This window comes from Trichoplusia ni, chromosome 22, assembly GCF_003590095.1.
Source record: "Trichoplusia ni isolate ovarian cell line Hi5 chromosome 22, tn1, whole genome shotgun sequence".
NCBI lineage: Eukaryota > Metazoa > Arthropoda > Insecta > Lepidoptera > Noctuidae > Trichoplusia > Trichoplusia ni.
In genome coordinates this window covers 2,652,585-2,670,731 of record NC_039499.1, presented here as the reverse complement: position 1 = coordinate 2,670,731, position 18,147 = coordinate 2,652,585, and the positions used below count along the sequence as shown (strand labels likewise).

The following is an 18,147-nucleotide window of genomic DNA, read 5'->3' as shown; positions in this document are numbered from 1 at the left end:
ACATTTTAGTACCTCAGTATTTACTTAGCTGTTTGATTTTAATGAAGTAGATCGCTAATGATTGGTATAGAATACAGATTCGAACCTACTTCCCGTTTATTTAGCTTTTAAACACCAGTTTGTCGTATTGAGTCTGTAGTGTGCAAATCAGGTAGGTTACTAAAATGGCAGATCCTGAACAAAAAGAAATAATATTAGATTACTCTAAAATAGTAAAGCATTACTATCGTAATGAATGGCGTCCGAAGCCTTGGTATTACATGTTTTATCCGCCAAAACAAAAAGAAGAAAATCAGTACAAATGGGTTGAAGAGAACTATGAAAAGTTTCTTAAAAATACGCCGAATGAGATCATGTACCATAGATGGTTCAGCAACGAATCTGGTGCCATAACAGCAATGCAGTATTCTCCAAATGGATTTCATGTTATTGTCGGTCATGCCTCGGGACTGATTGAGGTACGATCTCAATTATTTTAGGTCTGCGAACATTTGCCCTAAGGACACAGAACTAATACATACTGTACGAAAGCAAAGGTATTGTAGGATGTGGAGCGGGTACCTAAAATAACAACTTTCGTTATCCAATTTCACTTAGCATGCTTCTTAATGTGAACGAAAGTATTTGAACTACCTTACCCATTAAATTCACTAGTTCTGCATTTAGCCGTAGGTAATTAGGTATCTATTTCGTTTATTTCTGAAAAGTTTTTTTTGAGTTTCGTGTTACGTTCAGAAATCAGAAGAGATAATTGTAGAGTTTTTTAAAATTGTATTAGTTTGTTCTTCATTTATAGGCTGTAATATCAATGAAGAGCACATAAAATAAATCTCTTTTAAAAGTATTAAATTCGGAGTACCACATTATTGACAAATAAATCATTTTGAGCAAAAATGGATTCCAAAATTAAAAAAAAAATCACCACAAAGTTAATCGTGGTGCTCTCTAATCTGATCTTTCGTGAAATATAACCTTCTTTAATCTCTCTGCACATTGCATACCCAGCTAAAGCCACTTAATGGCTATTGAGAACCAATAAAACAGTCAAGTATCTTACTTATGAAGCTTATACTTGAATATCTGTTAATTCAGATGCGCCACGGCAGTACAGGCACCGTACTTTGCACGTTACGTAACATTCAATTCCCGCCGAAACCTGTGCATGCTTTGGAATACAGTATGACTGAAGACAATGTCTGCTACGCGGCTTGTATGGACGGAGCTGTTTATCGCGTGGAGATACCGCACGTACGTGAATATTGGTTGAATTAGCAAAGGAACAATGTTCTTGAGCTCTTCGTATGACCATTAAACAAAAATGTGGACAAGTAGACAAGTTTAAATAACAACAGGATTATTGTTCAAAATTACTCAAAATTCCATTTTTTTGTTCAGATTTTTTACCTCTCCCTAACTCAATACAATTTGTTTTGAATTCCCATTACCTGAACGTATTCAATTCGTCAAATAGAATTATTTATCGGGATACAAAAGGGTGTTTATTCATTTCTGTTCTTTGGGACGCTGCAAATAACAACTGGGAATAACGAAGATTAAAATGTTATCCTGAATTCCCATTGGCAGATATTGGCACAGCGGTTTGTGTGTGATATTGTTTCAGTGGGGTATTGAAACTGGCGATACTAGGAATATTGGGAAGATAATACAAATCAAACAGCTAAAGCATCTGTTGAAATTATTACTTTGGGTAAAATACTGTAAAATGTTGACACATCGTGTTTCGAGTCAATGAAATCAATTGTGGGCTCGGTTATTATGAATATCTCTGGAAGACATAATTTCTGTAAAAAGCATGAGAATGAAATTAGTAAAATAGTCATAATCTGAGGGGCTAAGAGTTAAAAATCTATTAAATTTTAACATAAGTCATCAGCTGTGGCACAATTCTTCCTTTAGCAGCCAAATCCAAAAACATCAATGCAATGGATATAATTTGCTGCCCTTCTCCTTTGTCTAATAACATGATCGCTCGTTTTAAAGCCCCATCATAAGTATAAGCCTACGTTAGCACAAATGAATTGTCTCAATTAGTCGATTACAATCCGTCCGTTCGTATGTGTAGATGGATACGTCGGTAACAAATCCGCCAGCGTACTGCATTCGCGCTGATCCCATGCTCGAAAGTCTGAACTTGCAGTTCTACGGTAGCCCCGGAATTTCATCGTATTCAACGCCTTTTATTACACGTTAGTTTCCATTATTTTCCTATTGAAGGTCCTATAAGATTTGTATGTTTTAATGTCAGATTTAGTAAGACCCAATCGGGCTTTCGTCATGATTTTTTGTTTATTGTTTATTTAAAAACAAAGGACTCATGCATTAGGGATTCAATCATTGTGTCTCGAGGGGTTCACCAACATACAAATGTTATGCACAAAGATACACTACGCAGGACAACAGGCTTGTCCTACGCGGGGATCGAATCCACGGCACGTTACGCTCAGTGAGTTTGGCGTGGTGACCTCAACCATTCGGCTATCCGAGCAGTCGAATTACTAAAAATATTGTAAAAAGATCTCCAATTTTAATAACATTAATAGTGATATGAGCGTTTACGTGTTAACTATTGTTTACTTCCTTAGAACGTTTTGCTGCGCTGTCCTTGGGCTTATTAGCAGATGGTACGAAAATGGCTGTTGGCTACGGGGATACTTCAATCAAGATTTACGACATGGAGACACAGGAGGTGCGTTGATCCACTAAATCAGTTAAAGGTGTTAAATTTCAATCTATCTGCTTCTTCTTAACTGCTTAATACTGCTGAAAAGAAAACTCCCATGTTTACGCCATGCTCTTCTATTTCTGGTTCACAACATTTATCCGGAATTCGATTTTCATTTGTAACCATTCGAAACCAATCCTACCAACTGCAAGTAGTTTCGTATTAGTTATGTATACTTAACTATATGGTAGGAACTTAACACTGATAAAGTAAACATCGTCTTAGTTTGTATGGTCAATAAAAATTGTTTGTCGTTTGTCACTGTCTTAGTACAAATTTGTGATTATGATTTGGAAGGTTGTTTTATACCTATATTTTTGGGGACGTCGTTTTATTGATGCCATGTAACATTTTGGTTTGATTCAAATTAACATTTAATTGGGTAAATCCGTTACTTATATTATACCATACACTTGGTTAATCAAAATATTAAGGGAAGAAGAAGTTAAGGCCGTTTAGACAGGTAATCTTCAAACTTGGCAGGTACGTAATGCAATCGTGCTACAAAATATATCTTTTATTGAAAAGCTGTTTCAAATCCCAAATCCTTTCCGCACTTTTTGTATTAAAGTATTTGAAATGAAATACAAGGGCTGTTAGAAATCCACTTTAGTTCGTAGTTGCGCCACGCCATTGCGAGAAAGTTTTCAGTAAGTAATTGTTTCAGTGAAAACAATGGCTAAAAACTTTCTCGTTAAAGGAAACGCGAGTGGCTCTAGTTCCTTGTAGATTCTTTTATATTGGTAAGTACGTATATAGTGGCGTCTACGCTGTGAAAGCATTCGTTTTTACACCTGTTAACCTAGATAATGTTACACAGACGTAGATTAAAAAATGTCATAAGTAATACTGAAATGACATTCTTCAGCTTGCAATGTCTTCACCACGTCTTAGTGTACCTTACAATTAATAAAAAAAGGTAACATATAATTCCAGTATCACGGTAAATGAAATGGAACTCCTCCGAAACAGCTCGACCAATTCTCATGAAATTTTGTGTACATATTGGGTAGGCTTGGAAATCGATAAACATCTAATCGTTATACAGCCATCTTTTTATTTTAGTTTTCCCTATTACTGATTTACGGTACAGCGAAACAACGTCTGCGGGGACAGCTAGTATTATTATCTTTGTCTAAGCGTGACAGCGTTATACACTGCGTCGTCAATCTCTCTTCCTCATCCGCAGTCTTATAACTGAAGACTTAGCGGTAGCTGCCCAAAGCAGTGAACAAGTTACATTACTCCGAGCGCTGAAGCTGATTAAATCGCTCAAATGTATTGAACAGACAAACAAACATATCACGTACACAGTACCTTTGTCGAAAAACCTCAAATCATTGGAGTTTTCTGTCCTTGAGTATGCTAATCCTTTTTGTTGTAAATCCATTTTAAGTAAACACATGATACATGATTATAATGCTTGTTTGCATTATTAGAACTGTCTTCTTTAATACTCGTAATTTATGTTTTAAATAAAACTGTAAAGCATGTTTCGTATTTTAAGAACGGTTCTGTACTATACATCGCTGATAATATTTTGAAAATAATTTAATAGATTTATAGATCGCATGATCTTTACACGCTTTAATTGAATTGTCTATTGCAATGTCCTTTAAAGTGAGTTAAGTTCGCTTTAATTATTGCTATTTTTTGCATACAATCAGAATCAAATTATTCAGAAACATGACATTTTTGTGCTGAGAAACGATAATTCCCCTAAAAGTAAAAAAATATTAATCGAGTAAATATAAATTAAGTGTATCAATATTATTATGCTAAGCTAATGGGCCCCAAACAAAATAAATCTCTTATTTTTGTGACATACCATTAACAAGAAAAAACATTAAATGGTATCTGAATATGCATGGCCCAATACATTAACAACATACGCAAGTCTCGCGAAGTGATTTAAACATTTTCTTTCAGTGTTTTACTGAATTTATATTCATTGGATATTTTATGATGCTTTGAAGCGTAAATTCTCTTTTCTTTTGAAAGATATACGGGTCTGTTGGTATTTTTATTGTTGTTGTACCTTTTACTGAGTTTTACTAACTGTTGAACCTAAAATATGAAGTCTAAAGGTGTATATGACCTAAAGTGTAAAGAAGCCATTAATTTATTATTTTAGTGTTCGGTGCTTAATCTGTTTACTCGATTTATTTATAACTAGCTGTTGCCCGCGACTTCGTCCACGTGGCACGTAGTTAAAAGATATAAGTTATGATTTATATCTGCCCTGTTTTTTTCCACATTTTCCATTGTATCTTTGCTCCTATTAGTAGTGATGATTTATAGCCTAAAACCTTCCTCGATGAATGGTCTATTCAAAACAAAAATATTTTTTTTTATTTGAACCAGTAGTTCCTGAGTTTAGCGCGTTCAAACAAACAAACTTTTCGGATTTTTATATTAGTATAGGTAGTAAAATACCCTACATATGAAAAAAAACGCATGAAAATTCAAACCAATATTAAAATTATCTGTAAAGGCTTAAATTGGTAGTCTACGATAGCAAAATGACGAAGAAAGTTTTTTAAATGTCTTAAGAACCCAGTAAACTCATACCAACACCGTGTCCATAAATCAAATTGTAATATTATAAATCTACCAGTTCGAACGATCCTTAAATACCTGGGTGTTTACCACCATGAAGCGCAACAGTGTGCAAAACAATAGGTAGAAAGGCATCTCTCGTCCTCACCCAATGTTATTTGGTGTATCTAGAATCTAGGAGAAGTGTACCTATTTTTTAATTTAAAACAACAATTTAATTCAACGCGAAGCAAGTATAACGGGTATGCGTAAAATGTAACCTTACAATAAAATGTTACGGCTTAATCTCGGTTTATTATGGATATAAATCTGACATTGCTGCATCGGTTTTTATTATAACTTTGATGTCCTTGACATTACAATTCAGAGCCGCGATGAAATATTATTTGCAGGAGGTTGTGGTTTTTTCAAATGTCGAGAATCATAATATGTTTTAGTTGTACTTTATACATAGATATGTATAGGTTGTCCGAAAATAAAATGGTAGGTAATCTTCAGTGGGTATTGGATTTTCCGATGAAGGCTATATATACCCCTGATTGTCATATACTACTAAAGTTTTTGGCTTGGTGTAGATTTCCGGGATACCTTGTTTGACGTTAATAAAAGAAAACGATTTTATGGAAAAAATAAATAGTTTATGTGCAGAACTCTTACGCCATACTTTTGTGAATCCACGAATCTTATTCCCCAAACTATAAGAACATTTTTCACTAACATATTTCATCTGTTTGCAGGCGGAGGTGACTTACAAAGTACATAAGTTACGTCTGCAGTTCATACCTAAGAAGCTACAGCGGATGCATTTTGGACAAGTGGTAGCATTGAGGGCCCACCCACAGAAACCTTACATGTTCGCCAGCGGGGCTTGGGACAAGACCCTTAGAGTAAGTATTATAAATACTTAATACAACAAGTCAACTACGAGTTGGACTCGGGCACTTAGGGTTCCGTAAGCAATCATGATTGGTGTAAGGGATTTCTCCGAAACAATTTAATTTTTTAAGCATTTATAAAAATAAATCTCTGTCTCATTTTCTGAGCAGGTATCTTACTTTGAAGAACCCTAAAAGGGCCTAAATATATAATATGAAATACCTACTTAGAGGAAACCAAAATAAGGATGAACTAAACAATAAACACATTTAAATCACGCAAAACATTACAATATCTCACGATCAAAATAGAATATATTTATGATGATATATTTAATTACTACAGATTTTCCAATTAAAATAATGTTTATAGTCAAAAAGCCTTTGAGTAAATATTTACAGATAAACGATCCCTCTATTTTAATTACTACAGAATATATTCAAACAAACACGAGCTTTAATTTTCAGAATCACAACAAACAGCAACTTTTTACATACATATGAGTAGTGAACAAATTGTTCTCATAGTTGAGTCGAAACTTTGCTTTAATATAATAAAAATAACAGCATGTAGATAAAATTTGTGCGCGATGTGACCGCAGAACATTTAACCCTGACGCTGCTACGGTCTGTTTGTGCCTGGAAGGTGAAAAAGGAACTCGAAACACGAAAAACAAGGGCTTTCATAGTCGTCGCCACGCCTATTACCTGCAAAACAATGTGTTTTATGCTCCGTTTAAATTCAAACAAATTATACTTCGGATGTTTCCAACAAATGGTGATTAGCTGGTACTTTATTTAAATTCGATACTTGGGAAAGAAAATGATTAATCCATCAAATTGGGCGATATAATTTTTGAATAAGAAGATTGAGTAAGTCATAATCTCACTTAACGTCACTTATCTGTACACTTTACCAACAAGTGACGTTAATACCCGTTATAGTATCTTATTAATTTTAAACTAATTTGATACTAAAAAAATACATTTTTTTTAATCTACTAAGGAGATAAGTTCTGAGGAATATATTTTTAGTTAAATATCCAATTACCTTTCAAGATTTCTCCAGACTAGAAATAATGAAGCTGAAAATGATAGCGTAGGATTTAAACTGTTCCCGTACCTACCTATTCGATGAAGACAAACTCATATACCTAAAGACCAGTTACCGGACCCTATTAATAACCAAAATAACCATCCCATTCAATAACCGTCGAGTGATAGTTTCATAATACTCCCCTCGGTGCTGTCATCGCCCTATAAATGTATGAACCCGCTGGAGGCGAGTACGTGGGGCGAGTTACTTGCTCGAAACTTGTAAACACGTACTGAATTAAACATGGCGGACAACGACCGCGGACAGACTCAAAGCATCTCTGTCGAGATTAAAATATTTCTCTCGGCGGTTAACTGCTCAAATTATTTATTAAGCACCCTTTATCAGACGCTACGGAGTATTGTTCGCTGGTTATTGTGGTATATTATTAATTTTTACTTCGCGGTATTACAACTTGAATTTATTTAAAGTTTAGATATTATTTACTTTAATTTAATTTTTATGTTTTGTTTTGAATATAGTTTTACAATAGACGAATAAGTTACCTATCATAAAAAAAACACAATCTACCTACGTATAGGTAGGTAGTTGTATAAATATGTAAGAGGTAAAATCGATTAGTAAATAGGTACAATAAATTACACGCACTAACAATAACTCCTAATTTACGATTCATTAAACTGTTTTCATTTCATTTGCGATACGATTCAGTTTAAATCTTAAATGGATTTGGCCTAGTTAATAAATCGTATTCATTGGACATGTATTTTGTACGGCCTGTGTATTAAACGGAATAAATTATCCGAATGAATTGAATAATAGATTCGTTCAGCGTAATCTCGTAAAAGCTCTGACTCAATTTTTATTTTTTTGTCTAGTAAAAGCTTATTTAGAACCAAATTGATGTCTTGCGTTAAAAAAAAATCACATATTTAATGATTTGAGGAAACAAATTCTCTCATTATTACTAACTTACATATATTATGCTTCATGTCAAAAACATCTAGCTTGAACAACGCTCCTAGCTGAATGAAGAAATTAAAAGAACTAGTTTCATGGTTACTTCAATAGATGGCGTTGTGAGTACGGTTTCGTGTTGTAAACGGTTGACTTTTGTGTTGCTTTGAAACTTAAAGGTAGAGCTAGGTTCCACGAAATTGATAAAAATAAGACAGTATCCTATAGGTAAAAAAAATATTCTTATAAATAAGTAAGTAAATAGGTCTTTATTTACTCTTACATACAACGGAATTATACCTACTATTTGCTCAAAAAATGAGGTTTATAGAGATAGGTACCTTTTGAGTTTATAAATACGAATTCCAAGAAAGTTAACAGACGCTGTAGTCTCGTCAATCGTTTCATTAAGGTTTTTCTACGGTAACCTACTTTTACAAAAAACGGTCTAAATAGATACCTAATTTAAATTCTGACGAAGCCAAAAAAATAAACCTTACAAAACTGAGTTCTAAAAAACGCGTAGACTCTTTGATATTACATTAGGTTATTTATAGTATTCATACATATTGGATAGTCGTTACAGGTAGTCAGAAAGTTAGTAAATAAGAAAAATTAGGAAAGTTGACCGACCACCATGTGGGACATAAAGCTGGGAAGAGAGAGTTACAGGTAGAAGCTAGAAAGTCTGACAACCAGTCTTACTAAGGGGTATCTTGTTGCCCAGGTAACTGGGTTGACGACGACAGATAGGCAGTCGCTCTGTAAAACACTGGTACTTCGCTGCATCCAGTTAGACTGGAATCCAACCCCAACATAGTTGGGAAAAGGCTAGGATGATAAGACACTTAAAGAGTGTCTAATAAACGCCTGAATTTTCCTCACATTAAACCTAATAATTAGTAATTGTATAAACGAGGTAGGTGTGTCTTAATATAAGAAGAATTTTTCCACATATTATTATGTCGTTGCCAAATTTTTCCTCCTTCATCCCTTACTGTTCCCTTTATTCCTTTGTACGGATAAAGAATTTCTTTGAATAATAAGAATAAAAAACATAAATACAGTAAGCAACAAAACTTAACAAATCAGATATATAAATTACCAGCATTTTTCATTAAAATGTATATAATTTGTGTTTTAACTATGCTTTAAATAACAGCCTATCGCGGTCTTCCGAGGCCTAAAGAAATTATTGTGTGTGTGTATGTTGTGTGAATGTTAATAATATCACAAGAGCAACCGCTTAATTGTATTACGAACTCTTTTCAAAATCTTGGTCACTGGCCCTACCGTTTAGCGCTATAAGCGACATAGAGCTTTCTCTCTTCTGCAACTGCAAAAATATGTCTTGGCACTACCACCATGATTTAAAGTAATATTACGTACTGCGGATGTGAATGAGAGATTCTGCTCGACGCTGTCCATAACACTCGCATCCACAATAATAACAATAATTTAAAACGTAGACTCTCCGATAGTGACAACAGATCTTTGTTGCTGACTGTACCTTCTAGCATTGTAACCAGAGTGTTCGTTTTTTCAGATTTGGGACGTACGATGTAAAGTCGGTTGTGTAATGACTTTCGAAGGCGTTAACATATGCGGCGATTCTGTTGACTTGAATGTAAGTGTACCTTTGGTGTTTTCGTTGTAACGTCATTTTATGGAATATTAGCTAGTTAAATAATTTGGTATTTTAATCCCCTTTCCTTAGTACTATCCACTCTATATTTGTTTAGGTACTTAGAAACAATCTTGGTGTGTTTTGTGTATCTTTGTGTAAGAACTCAGTTTCAAAATGTTACAATGTAAAACAATATTACAGATTACGAAATCAAATAAACCAGTAAAAATTAATATTTTTAAAATGCTTGAGCTTGTATAAAAATACTTCAAGATTACCTTAGTTTAAGTACCTAAACAAGTGGATTTTATGGATGACAAGCTGTTGCCCGCGACTTCGTCCCCGTGGGTAGAAGATATAAGTTATGATTTATACCTGCCCTATTTTTTTCACATTTTCCATTGTATCTTCGCTCCTATTAGTCGCAGCGTGATGGTTTATAGCCTAAAGCTTTCCTCGATAAATAGTCTATTCAACACAAATAGATTTTTTCTATTTGGACCAGTAGTTCCTGAGATTAGCGCGTTCAAACAAACAAACAAACTCTTCAGCTTTATATATTAGTATAGATTAAATCATAGTAGTACCAAACACAGTTCTTAAACAGGGGCTTAGTTGGCGGTATACTGATGTACAAAATCGATGATCCTTCTGAAAGATACTTTAAAAATATAACCAAACTCCTATTAGGGTTTGGAAAGTACAGAATTCACGTAACTCAAAAACTTTTGTTAGTCATGCCGAAGGCTCTTTAGATTTACATATCGAGACACGGGCCTGTTTCCATAAGTTTGAAATTTATATCATATTTAGGGGTGTTTTCGATTGATTGAAGTAGGTAAGTAAATATTAATACCTATGTGTTTGTAGACACGTTAATACTCTGTTAAGATGACTAGAAATGCCTTCACAATTATTCAGATTTTGCTTTTAGGTAATTGGTGTGAAATTGTAAATGGTAATTTTAATACCAATACCTCTCGTTACGTTAGAACTAAATATGAATCGAATTCAATGATCGTTAGACTGATCACAAAATCGTCTTTATTTTTATATGAAATATGATTAAAAATTGCTTCAAGTGTTACATCATGAAACAGACCGTGTTAAGGCAACAGTTTGAGGTTTTCACTTCGACAAATTTCACGTCTTTGACTTATCATCATTTATACTATTTCATCTAACTCTCTCTCTCTATTTCAACTTTTCGAACCTGTATTTCTGTCTATAGTCTTCCACCTTTGACTCTCTTTATAAATGTAAGTGTGAATGATCTTAGAACACTACAGGTTTGCAAGATACTTTTTAATTAAAAACTCTTGCTTTGTCGTAGAAGTCTGTCTTTCATCTGCAGCTTAGTCTGGTTCGTATCTCGTTATGAAGTTTGATGCGCGTCCCTAGTTGTTCTTTGGCTTTAAAGAATAATATTATTGCACGGGCGTCCGATATTTTTAGTTCTGAAGCGGTCTAACTTTGTCCGTCGATTGTGTTAAGTGTTTATATGGCTTTTGTTAGATACGAGTAAGGTGAAACTTGAGGGTTGGAAAATTGTTTAATTAACAAGATAAAATTAGTAATGTTATCTGTAAACGCGACAGAATGTTAGCTTGTAACAACCCACAACATATAAAGGCTCGACCGATTTTTATCAAATATGTCTAAGAACACTAACTCATAAATTGTTCGTTTGATCACTGACGCCACAAATAGATAGACACGCAAAACTTATAAGACCCATCTTTTTGCGTCGGGAGTTAAAAAGAAGGTTGTACTTAACATCTCCTATAGGTAAGGCTGTTGCAACATAGAGCGTCATGTCTTTTCCACGGCTGCAACATACTCGCCTATTTGATAGCAGGCAGCTGATAATGATATGCTAAATAAGGATATTAAATACTACCCGAATTTACGTAACTCTGAATTAAGACGGAAGCTATTTGAATAACGTGATTTGGCAATAAATCATTTTGTGCAAAGCTAATAAATAATTCAGTTCATTCGTCAATGTCATCTGTTGGAAGTATTTCACTTGATATACCTACCTACGATAATTTAGTAGGCGTATATCATCGTACATCCGATCAGGATTAAATCTGAAAATGTCAATTCAGCACAATGTTATATATCTTTTTTATTAATTTCCATTTGACAGATTAATCTAAACATTTTGCTTTTTTTCCTCTTTTTTAGATATTAAAAATACTGATTTGAAATTCGAAATGACGTCACGTTTTTACAAACCTACACGATCGTCGTGACGTAGCTATTCTCACGTTTTGCTCCTTTTAAATCTGTTTTTTTTGTGGTACAGAAGGTACGAATAATATAACATTATTTCGACAAAATTTCCTCCATATTCTGTTCTAATTAATATAGTTAATTTTTAAGCTCAAAATAGACAGACAAATGGTCCGTTTACAGAAATTTAATAAACTAACCCCTACATACATATCATTTCAAAATTCTAACAACTTCCAACCAATCTAACATTTTCACAGGAGTTCGACGAAACAGTATAATACCTAGCTTACGTTGGAAACTGTTTCAGTAACAAAATTTACGAGCAAAACCGTTCAGGCTCGGTCCATTCGCTGGACGGGGATCGAATAGGGAATATTTTGAAGCTTTTAGGATCACGGTACCAGCATTTCAATACGTTATGTACCTATAATATTTGTAAGGGATTATTGTGTAAACATGGTCGAATATTAAAGCCTCTGATTGACATCCGTTGAACTGAAAGGACGGTGTATTATAAACGTTTATAACAGGCCTGTGGTTGCGGAAGCGAGACGGCGCTACACTGCGCCTAGCTTTATCTCGCTCTTGCAATGGGTTTTGCTTTAGAAGCTCTTGTCACGGGAACTGGTTGGTTTTGTAGGTAAACCTGTCTCAGGTTTGTGTCTGACGTGTGATTTCGGTAGTCTAGGTACGTGTTTCGATTTAATATTTCCCGATTCGGTTGGTTTGTGTATCTGTTTTCGCCGGTTGATAAAAATCATTTTTGTTTTGTGTTTGCTATTGATGAATAAAACATCTGTTGCTTAATACAGATAATACCTTAGAAAAGGTTAAAATTCTTGGGGAAGGGTCAAGTGATTTATATTAAAGTACCGGTAGGGGTAAGCGCTTTTTCGCCCGCGGCTTAATCGCTTGCATGTCGCTTATTTCTGCAAATACATTACCTGTCTTCCGCGGTCGGGTAAAAAGTTTAGTGTAGCCTATGTCTTAAATTTTATCAAAATCGGTCGAGTTGTTAAGCGTGAAGCGTGATACACAATTACCTAAACTTACACGCTAATCATATTAGTATGACGTAATATGAAGATGTGATTATACTTACCTACAGAAAATATATTGTGTATATAACACTAAGCTTTAAAATACACAATACATCTACGTAAAGGTGTCGGGTTCTACGAAATACATACAAATCACATGCACAAACATTCCAACTTTAAACAAACGCTTGTTCTAAAGTGCAAACAAATATTTGGCGCATGGGAACTACACGCTACAAGCGAACAGTGCTATGTTATGTGAACATTATGTTCTAGATAGTGATTTAGGTTATGTGTGATGCCTTTTATAACTCTTTCGATGTTATATGCATTATTTTTTTATTTTCGCGCAGCTTCGGCTCTCGCCATGATTTTTATTTTGGTACTAGATGCCCCAGCAAACGCTATCTGCTATAAGAGCAAAACAAAAATGTTTTTGGGGTATAAAAAGATGTTGTTTGATTTTGAGACCTACCAAATATGTGCACAAAATTTCACAAGAATCGGTCGAGCCGTTACGGAGTTATTCAATTTCGTGGCACGAAAATTTTGATTACTGCCTTACAGAAACCCCGAAGGTCAATTTTGTGAACATTATATACTTTTTACTTCTTCGCCCTCATCCTTCAATGAGTCATTGCGCCTCATCTTCTGCTTAACCAACTTGAAAAGGAATATTTGTAAGCGTTACAGTTAAAGAGTGACATTTAAGTCAGGGAAATGTGTGGATGGGACAGCGATTAAGAAAGTTTGATAATTTATGAGTGAAAAAGCATTGCTATTTATTACGGATTATACCAAAAAGCAACTTTAGATCCACATTTTTTTCACCTTTTTAAGTTATTGTACCAAAAAGAAGTAAATCATACTGAAAACGTCTCTAAAATAATGGGGTCTTTTTCCTTTTGTATTTTTTGAAAGTCAAAATGACCTTTTTTTACAAAATACCTCGGCCCTAAAAGGATGGTGTCGTCAAGTAGCGAAGATTACGGAAGATTTTTAGGTAAGAAACATAATTTAAGCGAGCACCCAAAGTAATTACTTCTTGTACATTCTTTAGTAATATTTTTAGGGACTATCCTCAAAAAGCTTGTTGAACCAAAAATGTGTTCAAATTATTCAAATTTTTTGGCAAAAATGTATAACGGAGTACTCTATTTAAAATATGCGGCAGTATTTTTGGAAGGCACGTTAAAATGCTACTGGAAGAGATTCTTGTCTCAAATTAAAGAAATCAGTTTTTTTTTTAATTTTCAGTCAGTTTTATCCTTTAAATAACAACAAGTTATTGTATCTAAGTAGATAATATTGATGTTTAGGTTAGTTAGTTGCGAATATTTTTTGCAAATTAGCAACATGCGAAGGAATCATTCTCATTTTTTCTATATATCATTTACAACAGAATCTTCCTAGACGTGTTTTTATTTTATTTTATTTTTTTGACAGAAATGCTAACCTTACCTCCTAAAGAAATATCACCGATTAGACACCGATATCCACCGATTAGTGCGCTATCCTACTTCTACAACAACAACGGCATTACGGCGGTTCGTAATAACAAATGATTCCCTTTCACAATTTACACAGAGAGAACAATGCTTAGCCGGCAGTTGGCAGCCGACTGAAGGGGTGACCCTGTGGGATCTGACCGCTCGCAAACTGATCAGCGTCATCAGGATACAGAACCGGAGACCTGATGTGGATGGGGAATATGTTTACGCTTGCCGATATTGGAGATCTGATGATGTAAGCATTACCTACATATTTCCTAAAAATAAATAAATAAAAATATAATATGCAAATAATGTTTCGTAAAGATCGGGGTTTTTTTTATTTATATTTACTTTGCAGTTCAAACAGTTTTTTTTTCGCTCAGTGGGTTTGGCGTGAACCTCAACCATGAAACACGTAGCCAGTACCCTGCAAGCTAGCAAATGATATAAGCCAACATAAATTCTATTATTAGTAGGCTAGGCCTAAATAGTAGGTCATCTTTCTAGGCATAACGTTTTTGTTATCAAATACACAACGGAATTTTTAAAACGCAGAAACTACGTTTGGACATTCAAGTTATCTCAACCGTAACAGCAACGTGCACTGAAGCTTAGAACGCAAAAAAACAGTTGCATATTTTACCGCCATATTTTCCGGGATCACAGATTTTTTTCAGGACAATTTTCCATACCATTTTACTAGAGAAATTCTGCCCGAAGTTATTAACTATTCGCTCAAATCTAGTTTAACTTTCGGAGATAGCTCGGATGTCGTTTGAATTTGGCTTTGTCGTTTTATTTGGCTATTTAGACACCAGCTAACTTCTCACACGACTGTATAGTTGGAATGAGGGCGGAACTAATGTTAAAATTAGTACTGTATGTGTCTGACTATTTTCAGAATCTATTTAGCTAAAGGCGTTTGTTTGGCTTGCATATACCTTGCAGTATGTCTTTTAGGCAGGGTAGTCAAATAGGAAATGTCGACTCCAGCGTCCTTAAAAAAGACAGGTGAAAGTAATGAATTAATATCCTATTTGCAGTATAAATGATTTCATTTCACTACATTTCATTTCCATAGATTGAAGAAGAATCATAAACGTAAAAAGATTAAACTTAGTTTCCAATGCTTTACATTAAACTAAATCCCACTATTCGAATCTTTTTTTTCATCCGTAATCCGTACTCATATTTTTTTGTCAATTCATAGCACTATGTTACTAAAGTACAATACGCCAAGTATACGAGAGATCAACAACCCTTATTACCGGAGGTTATTTACAAAACCTCTAGTTCAGTAAGAAAATACAATTGCCGCAAAAAAATCCTCGGCTTTTGGGTCTCGTTCCACGTCTGTCAGATACACTTGACATTTGTCAGTACTGTTTGTTAACTTGTGTGACAAAAGCTTTATCTTTTTTAGCGTAAAAATAGAATGTACAACACTTTCATGTGCTGGAGATTTTGAAAAATAATTTTTTGATGTGCGGACTCTAATTAAGGCTAAGTGTATAGCTGTTAACATAGCATTGTATTAATCAATCACAGTGAGAACACTAAAAGATGGTATTCCACGTGACATAACTTGTCAATTGCATATCATTATGCTAAAAATATTTACTTGGGTCTATCTGCTATTAATAAGAAAGTAATAAACAAGTATTGTGATAATTTATTAATTCTCACAATAACGTGTTTCAGTACAATCGCAAAGGGAAGTACGGCATCATCGGCGGCAGCGGCACCAACTGCCTCGAGGTGGTGAACCTCCACAACAGATATATAACCTGCTCGTATCCAACACCCGGAGCAGTCCTCGCCGTCACCAGCTTCCAGGAACGCATTGCCTTCGGAGGCACCTCATCCTCCTTCAACATTGTCTCCTTCCACGATCCCAAACATGAGAAAGATAAATACGAAGCTGCCGTCGATCCTGACTATGATTACACCAAGGCTGGCAGCACCGCCGTCACTCTCTTCCAAGATGATAACGACGATATGACATCAACTGATCATGGAGCGTCGTTCGATATGTCCGCGTCCCGACCCTCCACAGCTGGGACCGTCTCCTCTAAAGCTTCCAAATGAAACATTATCTTTTTAGTTTGTAAATGTATTATTAATTAACTTTAATGACAGCTTTATTTGTAGTGACATCATTTTGACTTTATTAACAGAACTTTAATTAAATAATGTATTTCACCTAAAAGCTTTCATGTGTATAGTTGGTTTGACAGATGTAAATGATGATGATGGCTCGAATAACTCCGGCACGCGAATGGCCCATCATCCGAACAGTAATCCGTTTCAATTTAGTTAAAGAGATACTCGTGTCCATTTAACATAGCCTCCATTGCCAGTTCGACATTTCGTTGTCATTGCAATGATAATTTGAAAAGCTTGTTTGAAGTGAATTGGACCGCAACTGTAATAACCGTAAAACCCATTCAAATACATGTCGAAATTCAACGGCACCAAATTGAAATCCTAAAAACAATTGCACAAGTTTTCGCAACAGAAAAACTCGGCCCGGCCAACATTGAAAAATTAGAGTCGACATTGCGAATTCAGCCGAGACTACAATGGCGAACAAGTTGCAATAGAATTTAAATAAAGAAGCGTTCCCTAACAGCGCGAACTCGTGTGCGGGGCGTTGGTGAACTTTCAACTTTTACCCGCTTATGTAGCGGGAACATACCTACGCCCGCTTCCCCACCCCCGACGGGGAGGCGGGAGGCTTTCCGTACTTGGACCGAATATTTACAGCGCAACCTAAATATAGCGTGCCGCTGCTCAGCTGGCACGGGTGGTAGCGAATGGGAGGGTAAACATTCCCCCGCCACCCTCCGGTAGCTCGGCGGTGTAGAAGGCCATTCGGCCGCCGGCTTCGGAGGTGAGCGGACATCTTCCGTGTAATGCTGAGGTCGGATCGCGACCATGACCGTTGGAGTCAGGAGGGGTTGTCGCTCGCTATGCCGATAAAGTCATACTCAAGGCCATGGTGTACGATTTGACGTGACAACGTTACGTGAACGGATGCCTTAACTTTACCGGTAAACAGGGATTGATGTTAATGAATCTTGAACACGCTTATTGATTAGATCAGATTTGCGTTATCTGTTTGTAACTTCTTTTTATACAATACGATGTACATGTAGGTTAATTTGGTTTTATAAATGTAATAAGGGTCCTTATTTTTTGTATAATGAAACTGGATTTCATTAGTTATATTAATATTAGTTTGAGGAATATTTAAATTAAAGAAAGTAACGGTCAATAACCATAACAAGGGAGGTTTTATACTGAAATTATCCGATTTTCTGCTTTTCCTAATATCTAAAAATAGCCTCCAATCTCTCAAGTCAACACTACTTGCAGCAAAATTAAGACCAACCTTCACAAAAGCCGTAAAGCCTTCCTTAAACTAATTTGGCTCGCTAATTGGCTATGTAACGAGAGATTTACTAATCAGCCGCCATTTTTCACTAGTTTGGTGAGCTCGAATGTATTATTCAAACCAATCTCGCGCCTATACGAGATTACAGCCTCACAAAC

General features: G+C 35.2%; 1 protein-coding gene across 1 annotated transcript; it reads left to right on the top strand.

Annotated features, from left to right (window-relative positions):
- Window positions 1-55: 55 nt before the first annotated feature.
- Window positions 56-17,799, top strand: LOC113504584. Its single transcript, XM_026886958.1, has 8 exons — window positions 56-458; window positions 1,093-1,248; window positions 2,084-2,207; window positions 2,604-2,707; window positions 6,040-6,189; window positions 9,738-9,818; window positions 14,687-14,845; window positions 16,294-17,799. The coding sequence occupies exons 1-8, from the start codon at window positions 165-167 to the stop codon at window positions 16,678-16,680; spliced, it is 1,455 nt and encodes a 484-aa protein (XP_026742759.1). The 5' UTR covers window positions 56-164; the 3' UTR covers window positions 16,681-17,799.
- Window positions 17,800-18,147: the final 348 nt, after the last annotated feature.